Source organism: Spinacia oleracea, chromosome 3 (assembly GCF_020520425.1).
Source record: "Spinacia oleracea cultivar Varoflay chromosome 3, BTI_SOV_V1, whole genome shotgun sequence".
In the NCBI taxonomy this organism is placed as follows: Eukaryota; Viridiplantae; Streptophyta; class Magnoliopsida; order Caryophyllales; family Amaranthaceae; genus Spinacia; species Spinacia oleracea.
Window position 1 is genome coordinate 16,923,727 of NC_079489.1, and position 11,979 is coordinate 16,935,705.

At 34.4% G+C, this 11,979-nt stretch overlaps 1 protein-coding gene across 1 annotated transcript; it reads right to left on the reverse strand.

Annotated features, from left to right (window-relative positions):
• Positions 1 to 5,382: 5,382 nt before the first annotated feature.
• LOC110805821 (uncharacterized) lies at positions 5,383 to 8,895 on the reverse strand. Its single transcript, XM_022011431.2, has 6 exons — positions 8,347 to 8,895; positions 7,027 to 7,194; positions 6,591 to 6,843; positions 6,301 to 6,467; positions 6,053 to 6,193; positions 5,383 to 5,946 (listed from the first exon to the last, which is right to left on the reverse strand). Exons 1-6 carry the CDS (start codon positions 8,389 to 8,391, stop codon positions 5,596 to 5,598), a joined length of 1,125 nt encoding a protein of 374 aa, XP_021867123.2. The 5' UTR covers positions 8,392 to 8,895; the 3' UTR covers positions 5,383 to 5,595.
• Positions 8,896 to 11,979: the final 3,084 nt, after the last annotated feature.

Sequence of the window (11,979 nt, forward strand, 5' to 3'; positions counted from 1 at the left end):
GATAATATTGAAAACAAGGAGTAATTTAGGGGGTTATACGATGAGCGTTGAAGTTCTTGAAAAATAAAAGCCTTACTTTTGGGAGATGAATGGCTGAATTAGCAGCATTAACTTTTTTTTAATATTTATACTGGGCTGCGAAAATGGGCATTGGTGGCCCTCGGGGCCATCGCCGGACCTGATTGAAAGTTATAAACTCGAAATCGTGGGAGAAGAGAAGGATAATAGAAATATAGCCGTCGAAAGGGGTCTATATAATGTTTTTGTGATTTTTGCAGTTAAAAGGTAGTAAAAGATAATTTTTGTTATTTTATTAGATTTTTCTTTTTTTTGATAGGATGTTTTTTTATAGGTGGTACGGAGTAAAGTCCAATTTCTATTTTTTAAGTGATAAAAAGTAACTTGTCAATTTTTTTAGGTGGTAAAAAAATAGTTAATTTATCCTAAGACCTTTTTCTTACTAACTTTATTTAATTTATCTAGTTATTTATTGTTTAAAAATTTAGTTTGCTTAAATAATCTCTAAATTTTTAGTACCATGATACAAAATAAATCGAAATATCAAATCTGTGAGATATTCTTGTAAAAATATGATAAAGAAGCAAGTGCTTGGTTTTAAGAAAAAGTTAATGATGAAAATGAAAAGTTCACCAAATAAAATTCAAGAATGCAGTGTTTTCTTTTACTTACAAATAATAATAATAAAAAATACAAGTATAATCGACTAACTTATAATTACATTACTTTTTTCTACAAACATATCAAGCGGGCTTGCCGTGGCAAATACTATCTCGCACATGCACGCCCGTTAACATTAACCGGTTGGGATAAGCTTGCACATTTTAATTTTTTTTATAAATTGTTGTCCAAGGCCGCTATTTATACGGGTGGGGTGGACCAGGTTTAGGGGGTCATCCCGCCCATAAATAGCTCTACATAAATCTATTGAATACTTAATAAATCTTGAACTTGTTCAGTTAATCATCTACGAAGTATCACACAATTTTCGTCCTATTACTTATTGCATATTTTATAGGTTTAATATGTTGAGTAAATATACTTTCCCATCATTAATAAGTTGATTCGACTAAAATATTATCAACAGTCAACTCTAGGAAATTATTATTATGTTTAGTTTTTTGTTATCTATTAATCTATAAACCAATATTATTTTTTTACATACATAAATAGTTAATGGAAAAGGATAGATAATTTAAAAGTAAATAAAGAGGTTTCTGAAGGGAAAATTTGTACCAGTAAGTGACATGCGTCATTTTAGTAAAAAGTCAGAGATTATATATAGATTCTGCATGAAATGCTACGACATGGGATTTTTAAAGATTATGTTAGATCGGACTTAAGGTTGTTTTTAGAAAAAATACAGATAATATCGGATCTGTTATAAATATATTGTATTGTGGATGCCCATTATACCCTTTATATAATTAATGTTTGATGTATGTGTATATTTGCATTACGTCGCCTATTTTCATAACACGTTATTAGCGCAATTGCTAATTGTTGACGGAAATTAAAGGAATGTAATTACGATTGGACCTCGGATATTGGTATGCTAATTTTATGTTTTGATTCACTGTAAATTTTCTTTTTCCTAGTTCTATACTTGGTAAAATTTTGTTGTTTGTTATTTTCTACGGAGTATGAGGCAAAATTTAATATGTTTTGCGGTTCCTTACGATAATTAACTAGTTAGTGTTCCGGACAATGCCTTGTAGTGTTGAATATAGTTTGATTTTTGTTTATTCATTTCAAATTTACTTATAGTTTTATATATATATATATATATATATATATATATATATATATATATATATATATATATATATATATATATATATATATATATATATATATATATATATATATATATATATATATATATATGCAGCTTGAAAATAATATGAATTCATCATATATGCAGTTTAAGAATAAAATTGGTTAACCAACAATTGTTGAACTAAATTTTTGAGTATTTTTTTTTTATTTTTATAAAACTTTATTTTTTATCCTAGTTTATTTACAACATATAAAAAAATTAAATTAAATTGTATATTGAGTTATAAAGTCGAAATATATTTTAGAGTGAAAAAACACATTTTATTGGCTAAAAGAAAGCGCAATATTTTTTTTTCCAACTTTCTCTTTTAATGTCATGGTTTTATGTTTGATCTAAATAAATTTCTAGAAACTATATATGATTTGATTAGTAAATGAATAGAAATTAAGAAAAAAAATTGTTATCATAAATTGTTACTCAAATTGTGATCGTTGGAGTGATGGATAAAACTTAGCATTAACATATAAAAGGTCATAGGTTCAAAAATGAGTAACAACATTTTTGTGGTGACACAATAAACAACCATGTGTGCGTATGATGTGGCACTATGATGCCATCACTTGTTAAGTCACTTATCCTAAGTCTTTTACTAGTAGCTCCAAGAACCACTTCCAACTTTCCTTGTTCTCTACTTCAACAATACCCCATGCAACAGGAAACGGATTGTTGTTTCCATCCTTTCCAACAGCAACCAAGCAGATTTCAGGCCAAGTACCCCTTAGGTGACAACCATCTACCCCTAAAATGAGCTTACAACCATGCACAAACCCTTCTTTGCAAGGCTGAAGACAACTGTAAAACCTCTGGAATAATGTGGGGGGTCTCTCAATGTTTGTAACCCTCGCAAATGCAGAACTATCAAGCTTGTATCTCCTAATAGAAGCAGCATAATCCCAAACTCTACCATACTGATCAACTGCACTTCCATGGATGAACTGCAATGCCATTATCCTAGCATAGTAAGCGATGTAATAGTCAACCTCTAATCCCAAATGTCTTCTTATGTGATTCTGAAAAGTCTCAATTCTCATCTTGGGATCATCCCTAAATTCATCCATGAACCTCTCATCTAGGAACTCAGATGAAGCTTTTGGAGTTCCATCTTGAAAACCACAAACCTGGCCTAACTTTATGTTCCTAATCGTCCATGACTCATCTCCTCTCATCTTCCTACTATGTATTTTGAATCTTCACTTCCTAGGATTATCACAAAACACTTCACTTTCTTTGAATCCTTCCAAAAACAATCACATCTATGTCTACAATAGACACTAATCCTCTTTAAGTTGTTATGCAAAAAGTAATAGTCATAAACATTTTGTACAGCATGCCACCTAATTACCTTTCTCAAACAATCTGAACATGGAAATCTTAAACCCAAAGTTAAAGGAATAAACCTTTTAAAGTCAACATCTGGATTAAATGAAGGATACCTTTCAGCTTCATCATATGATCTATACAAGCTTCCTTCTTCTGAATCTTCATTCAGGTCCTCATCTTCACCCACCCAAATTTCAGCAACATCTTCATCTGGTTGTGGATGAGGTGGTTGCTGATTTCTTGGTTGCTGAGATGGTGAAGTGGCAGGCTTGTTTCTGGTCTCAACTTGCTGATTTGCTGGTTCAGGTGTGTAGGGGAGAGGATTAGGCACGCCAAGGCTTTGGTTAACAGCCTCTGTAAGACCCTACCAACACTGTCTGAAAACAGATCAGGTATTGGTCTATCCTCATCTCCCCTTCTTAGTATATAGGATATCATCAATCAGAATACCCATTTTGTAAACTGTGAAACAAGTTTAGGGTTTAAGGTGGAGGCTACTATTGTTTTTTTCCTACAGGGAATTAGTTTTGAGGTCTGGTTGTGGATGTTGTTTGTGGTAGATTTCAGTTAGGTAAGTTAGGCCAACTTAATTCTGAGCTTAAAGCATCTGAACCAGATATGCTCCCTACACAAATATCCCAATGCAGTTTTTGGTTTAGGCCCACATTAAATAAAACACATAATTATCCAACTCATCCAATCCATCAAAATATTCCATAAAAGCTTGATCCGCTTTTGGAATATCATTCACTTTCTGCATCCCCTCACCTTTCTCACCCTCTCCCTCCACCTAATATCCTTGCCTTTCCTGAGTTTCAACACTTTTCAGATCTCCCCCCCCCCCCCCCCATCATCTTCACTCCCATCATCATCTCCATCATCCTTCCCACTTCCATCATCTTGTCAGGCCATCACCATCTCCATCAGAATCTCTCTCGTCTTTTTCCTCATCCTCTCCCTGATTGTCATCATCATCCTCCACAAACTCCTTTCAACTGTCCTCAATATCAGATTGCCTTTTCTCCAACACAGGTACAGATTCTTCAATGTGCTCAATAAAAACAGTTATGAAGTTGTTGTACTCTATTGAATCAACCAACTCATTGATAGACAAATCATCTTTCTTCTATTCTTTCCTACCCTTTGCTAAGCTAAGACATTTCCTCATAAACCATATTTTTTCTCCACTGTTATACCCAATATCATGTTTCACAACATCTACAATAGTGTAATAGCTAATCCGACTAACCCCTTATTTAATGTAAATCCCCACTCCATCATATTCTACCCTCTTATTTTTCTTTGTTACAAAGGTCCCACCATGCCAAACTTTCAAATTCACAGCCTGTTGCAATGTGGAACAATGAGTTGTGCTCTTTTGGTCTTCATCCTCTGTAATTAACATAATTTACTAATTTATTAACTAATCACATGAACCTTAGCGTAATTAACCATCTACATTATATTAATTCAAGGAAAATTTGTCCGAAAAGTCGACAACTCAATTGGGCAAAGTCATCAAATTCAACAGACAAGGGAACAATAATACAAAAAATTAAGCTTTTTGATTAGTTTAATTACATCATTTTTAATTACTGTGCCTGCATATTAGTTTAATGGCAAAAGTGTTTGATTACTGTGTGAGCATTTCTAGGGTTTGACAAATTTTCTGTACTTATGCTTGCTAAAGTGACAACAATATACTTAAATAATTGGAATTACCTGAAAGATGTTCTAGATGGTAAGAAAATCAGGGTTGATTCTCTCACCTTTTGTCCAAGGTACCAAAGGACAACACTTTTTCTTTTTTTTGTCAATCGAACACTGCAACTTTCTAGACCACAAGGAAGGACGATGACAACAAAAGTTGGAATCAATGACAACAAGGAAGATGGTGGTTGAGGTTTTAATTTTGACTGAAAATGGTGGGTGAGGGAATTCAATTGAGAAGAGAAGACAGAGAGTTAATGAGAAGAAGAAAGGGCGCTGGAAGTACTTTGAATTTGGTAAGATGATGAGCACGTATGAACACGCGATGATTTCCCTCTAAAGTTGTGGCAACAATCGGAATCAATGGCCGAAAAATTGTGATTTTGGCCGGAATGTTGCAACAAGGTACCATTCTTAAAACAAGTATTTAATTCAAGGTACTACTCCGTATTTGATAAAACTGAAAATATAAGGTACTAACTCACAAAATGAGGCAAAAAGAATGTACTTTTGATAATTTTGCCTACATAAAAATACCCCTATTTCAATATTTAATGAATGTTTCTCTGAATTGAATACAATTTCATGTTTTTTAGTTACCAAAATTGTTAAATTAGGTTTTGTACTCCAGGCTCAGCTGGTATACACAAGCAAAAAGAAATCACTCTTTTGTACACAATAAATTATGCTATACAAGTAATTTTGGTTTAAACTCCTTTGTTGAAAGCAATTTCTCTTTGCCATCTTTGAGGTTGGTAAGGAGTGGTGATCACAACCTTTCTACCTTCCAAGGATGGCAGCTCAAAATCCGATAGGATCTTATGCTGCCACACAAATTCATTTTCTTCCTTGTACTTTTTAAGCATAAGGGATATCTTATTAACTTCATTTTTGAAAATTTCTCGCCAAGACTGTTCCCCGGGCAAGGTCTTTGTGTTTCTCAGTGCAACGTTAAGTAGGCCAATAGCAACTCCCACTTGCTCTGACTGTTTGTAGCTTTCAGCAAGGTGCCTATAACTTCTCAGTTCATGTAGGTTACTGCATGAAACTATATACTCCTTTAATTTGGACAACAAAATCAGAGGTATTATAATTAGAAACCACAGTTACGTTGTAAAATCAGAATTACAGTAGGGCAGAAATGAAATGAATTGATGTGCTTACTAGAAATCTACGAGAAATATCTTTAGGTCCTAATTGCAGAACAGAACTTGCTTCATCCAAAAACTGTTTAACTCCAAAGTGCAATTTTGATAGAGCACCATCAGACAATCCCTGCTTCTCTGCAATTCTTATGGCTATCGCCTGTAAATTATAAATAACTCTAAAATTACATCTGATTAAAGAAGCAGTAAGAGCTAATTATCTAAGTGCAGATGACATAAATTATTAACATTGATTACATAACATACCTGAGCCTCAGCCAAGCAAATACTATTCATGGCAGAAGCGACATTGGCTGTAGTTTCAGGTGGCTTCTCTGGTGGCAAGATAGACTGCAACAGTGGAAGGACTTGAGCATTCAAATAGTTGTAAACTCCAGCTGCTTTTCTCAAAAGACTGGCGGACTGCTGCATATCTATTAATATGACAATAATCCAATTCAAGTTTTAACATAGATGAGGCTATGTTATGAGGAAACCAATACAAAACTTGGATAATTAACCAGGTGAGTTTGAGATTATGAGACCTATCTACTAACCTTCTGAAAGAAGTTCAATAGCCCGCTCACGGATAGTTACACCATACAGGAAAAGAGACATCCCAAGTTCATAATTCAGGCTATTGATCTGGATAAACTTTGGACTACCAATTCTAAACTTGGAAGAACAAAGGGTGCTACTCCACTGTATTTTCAGCTGTGAAATTAACAAATTTTTGTTTCGACTAATTGAATCAACTTGGACGATGAAATTCCCTAATATTGGCAGATACTGTTCCAGTTTCTGGATATCCTGAAACATTTGAGAAAATGTTTTTGTCAAGGGACAAATTGGCTTTTCAGAGAGGTTTCAAAGTGGGACAAACACCACAAATTAATAAAGAAGCAAAGAACGAGTGAACGACCAACTATCATCAAAACCAAGCAACAGCTAGAATTCTTAGTCATCCTTACAAGAAACAAGACTTTTACTAACCTGTTGACTACGAGAAGTCAGGCCTCCAGACATCTCCCTTGCAGTAGCTTCTGTGATGTTACTGGTAGCATTAACAGATTCTTCAATTAATCTACGCTTTGCAGTTAGTTCTTTCAAATGCTCGAGACTTGCAGAATCAAGCACACTGAATACGTTTTCAAATACAATCTGCGAGCAAACAGAAACCAATTCTTACAACTCAACAGGACTAAAACCATAATCTATAAGCTCGCTCTTCTTCTCATCCTTGAAATCCCGTCACTCTTGCAGAAAGAGTAAACATAAGCTAAATTACTTGATGAAACAGGACATGAAGTAAGACAATGTCACAAGTTCATAAAATTAAACTACCTAATGAATTCTTATTAGCCAAGGAATTCCAGCAACATTATTCCTAATATTCTATTTACTTTGTTATGATCAAACAACATATCATATGTTTTTCCTCACTAAAATATCACTAGGGCACCGTTTGGTAGGGTGTAAATCTCTGTTTGGTAAGGTGTAAAGCTCCGTTTGGTAGGGTGTAAAGCTCTCTTTGGTCAGGTGTAAAACATTTTCATGGAAAACAATTTTTCCTTAATTTTACATTATTTGGTTTGACAAGGGACGGAAAACAATCTTCCATAACTCCTTCAAAGGTGGAAATACTTTTTCCATTTGAAAGGGAGGGAAACTACATTTCCACCTTTCTCCTTACCCCTCTCTCTCCTTTCTTCCTCTCAATCTTTACCATCTTTTCCCATTTTCTTTTAAGGAACCAAACAAAGGAAAACTAGTTTGTAATTGTGTTCTCCATGGAAAATTATTTTACACTGAAAACGTTTTACACCAAACCAAACGGAGCCTAGAGAGCAACGAAAAACGCGGCCATGAGATCCACTGACCTACCAAACAGCATGTCGCAGATGGCCGGAACCTACAATGACCCTACACCCAACCGAGTCAGGCAATGACAATAACAATCCTAGTAGTTAGCCAGTACCTTAGCTCATACCATACCATCAACTTCAACTTGACAAGTTAACCACACTTAAACATCCCAATACAACCAAGTTTGATAATTTCAACAGATGAAATTGATTTTGGTTTCATAAATCACTAAACCCCCAATCAATAATGTTATACCGATTTCCAATTTTGAAGATTCAGCCTATTATGAGCAATCAGAAAACAACACATAAATCTTGATTTCCCAAATAAAACTGAATCACACAAAACAAGAATGCAACCAAATTACAGATAGTATGATCACCAAACTTCGACCTAGTAAAATTCAGATAAATAATTCAAAGTTAGAAATTAAAGAAGAAGGCGTACCCTTTTGGTCTTAAGCCCTGAAAAACCATTATAGTGCAGCATCATCTTTGCTACCACGCTCGCACTCTCTGTCTTTCTCTCTTCTCACCCTCCCAAAAATCGAAAATTCCAAAAAAAATAGATGATTTTGTATACTACAACTTAACTCGTGTTAGGTTTTCCTAATACAATTAGAACTAATGCATTGTAACCCGTATTGATATTGATCAACGGAATGCAGTTGAATTCGGAGTTGGGTTTTAACTCCAAACAAATTAAAATAAATGCAATCCGAAATTATAAATAGAAGAGTAAAATATTAATATTATATAACAGAAAGAACTGGTAAACAGGAGAGTGTAAATTGATTAGAAATTGGGACTCCGAAATTATTCAGGAGAAGAAGAGAGAGAAAGGATGATCATGTAATTAGTTAGGAAGGTTCCAAATTCCATGTTTCTGGGTTTCGTTTTCATTTCGGATCATTGGTTGGTCGCTTGGTCGTGGAAGGCGGGAGGGAGTTTCACTTAGAGTAGGGAACTTAGGGGCCCTCCTAGCACAATTTTTTTTTTTTTTAAATAAGAGAAAAGTCAACAGCCTCTAGTAAAGAGGGCTGAGGGCCGGACCGGCACGAGGTCAGATCCAGCCCGGCACGAGCACGAAAAAACACGGCCCTGACATAGGCATGAAGTCGTGAGCCGGGTCTGGGACACATTTATTTGGAAAAAGCATGACAACAAATGACACGATCCGACCCGACCCGACCGACAAATTACACTAAATCATTACTAATATATTAAAAGGCGTTTATGAAAACGTATATCCTTATTACGCCATGTCACCGCTAATAAGCATCATGACATGTTGACAACCAAAAAACATCATGTATCAAGAATCGAACATCAAACCTCATGGATTAAAGTTTCACTTCTTACCATTTTAACTAGCTACAATGTATGTTATATTTTTCCATATAAATGTAAAATACAATCTTTTAAAAATGGGCACATTTTTACAAAAAGTAAACCCTACTAAAAGTAAAACCCGGAGCAACGCCAGGGCCATACACTAGTTAATTTAGTAAAATTAGTCTTAGACACGATAGTCTAGCTCGGCACGAGGGCCTGGGCCCAATTTTGAAATTTTTGGCGGCCAGATACAAACGGGCTTGTCCCGAAGCCCGTCCCACAGTCATCTTTAGCCTCTGGTCTTAACACAAATTATATTAAGTATAGGTCACTTCCTAGCCAAAGGTTTAGATGGTGTAGTCGTTAACTCGTTACGAGGGGTGTCAATTTGGACCAAGGGATTAAGTTTGAGTCGGGTTTAATCATATACGGTTGAAACAGTTCATTTGATTTACGGGACATATTGGATCGGGTTAGAAACTTAACGTGTCGAAGCGGATCGGGTTTCTTAAGCACGGGTTGATACTGGGCTAGATTCATATCCGATCAGGTTATACTCGGATCGGGTTGGGTTGAAACATGTTGAGTTGTAAACGGGTTAAGAGAGATTGTAACGGTTTGGATCATATTAAATCGAACTAATATCTCGTCGGTCCATCGAATAACGGTATGAATTGGTCGGATTGTACAAGTTTAGTCAGGTTACATCGGGTTTGTTTTCTTATCGATTTTGGTTCTTTTCGGTTCGCGTTCTTTTCGATTATGGTTCATATCGCTTCTGGAAAATTATTGCGGGTTGTACTTCGATCGAGTCAATTCGGTTCCAAATGATAAAATCATCCTTATCAGATTGTTATGAAAATCACACTTTTCAGTTCGATTATAAATTATACTTCGGTTCCAAATGAAGTAATACATATGCCTTAATTAGGGGACATGGACCGTAACTACTTTTAAAAGTGTTAAGCATTTAATTAAGATCATCGGATTTATTGAGTATATATGTGTATAACTTAGTTTGAAATGGAGTAATCGATAATGATGGCCTATAACTAAAAAAGTTTATCACTTCGTATTAACGAAGCATTTATTGATAAATTAATAGCGAATAACGTAATAATTAATAATCAATAATGATGAACTGACAAATAATAAATTTGTAATTTTTAAGTGCAAGCTTATCATATATTTATATTTCATACTAGTTTAAATAACGAGACAAAAAAGTTACGTTCAATCACGAAATGAGACAAATAAGTTCAACTGATAATGAATTAAGTCGATTTAGTTAAACTCGATGCAGTAATTAGTTATAAGCCTATAATGCATTAATTTAGATCAATTCAATTTAAACAACAACTCATATAAGTTCAGTTTACAATAAGTTCAAACAGCAATGTGTCAATTGAGCTCAGTTATCAACAAGTTCAATTAATCGGTTGAATATGAGACAAAAAAAAGTGCAAGACTAATAAAAGTAATGAGAGTATATATAACTACACAAGTTTAGTAATTGTTTGTGTTAAACGGATTACGAGTTGTAAATCGTTCGAGTTAAACGAGTAGTAAACAATTCGGATTAAATGAGTTACGGGTAGTAAACAGATCGAATTAAAATGGGTCATGGGATATAAATGGTTCACATCAAATGAGTCAAGGGTACTTTGAAAAGGTTCGTGTTGGATTATACCCTTTTTCTCGGGTTGAAACAAATTGTATGGAAATGGATCTGGTCATTAACGAGTTTCAGATCCATTGGGTTTAAAATCTAACCGGGATAATATTTTCGGGTGTTCAACTTTGGTTTGAATATAATCCGATTGGAACGGTTTCAAAATCGAACTCGCCGGTTAAAAATGGTTTGGGTGCAAAATGGTCGGACAAAACCTACGGGTTTAACGGTTTGTTTTGAGAATTGACAACCTTATTTATGGATCTAGAAAATAACGTAGTTAGTCGACTCTATAATTTTGTAACCTCATCTCCACTTCTTACTGAAGCCATGACTCTTCGTAATGATCTTTTGGGGATGACAATTTATTGATCATTAATATGTTGCAGGGAAAAGCTTAATTCCCGTGGAAGAATCAAGTGTTAATGAAATATGTCAAGCAACTTTAATTTGATAGGGAGTGGTTTTTCTTCTCGACGCATCTATCAAGAAGTTAATCGTGCAGAAAATTATGTTATTTATTTAGGTCACCACATTCAGACCCACCAAGATCTACACATAGATAACAAATAATTTAAATAAGTTGGCCTAGGAACAGTGTTCGGAGAAAACTATCCTCACTTATATCATATATTTCCTTTTTCTTTTTAAATGCGAAATGACGAACTCATTTCGTCTTATTATTTTTCCTCTGATATAATCATTCTTTTTTAAAAAAAATTAATTAACGATTTTTACATGAAATGCCCATGATTTTCAACAAAATGCACCAAGTATCCTCAAGTTTTTCCTGAATGCATCAAATACCACTAAGATACTAAATAATATTAAAAAAAAAAGGCCCTCAAGGCTAATGGACGTCAAGTCCCCATTAGCATTTGCATGTTTACTATTTTACCCTTAACGTTGTTTCTAGCGCCATTACACGAAAAAGTAAATAAAAAAAAAATCGGATGCCCTTGAGTTTTGAAGAAATTTACCAAATAACCCTCGAATTTCCAAAATTCACCAAATACCCTCATTAATAAACTTAATGCATGAAGTACACTTGTTGACTATTTTTTACCAATTTCG

Bases quoted from the DNA above. Each gene is read 5' to 3' on its own strand.
- LOC110805821 (XM_022011431.2), bottom strand. From the start codon at position 8,391: ATGATGCTGCACTATAATGGTTTTTCAGGGCTTAAGACCAAAAGG. The intron at 7,195-8,346 runs GTACGCCTTCTT...GTTTGCTCGCAG, and splicing joins CAGGGCTTAAGACCAAAAGG to ATTGTATTTGAAAACGTATT. The intron at 6,468-6,590 runs GTTAGTAGATAG...TCATATTAATAG, and splicing joins TATTGAACTTCTTTCAGAAG to ATATGCAGCAGTCCGCCAGT.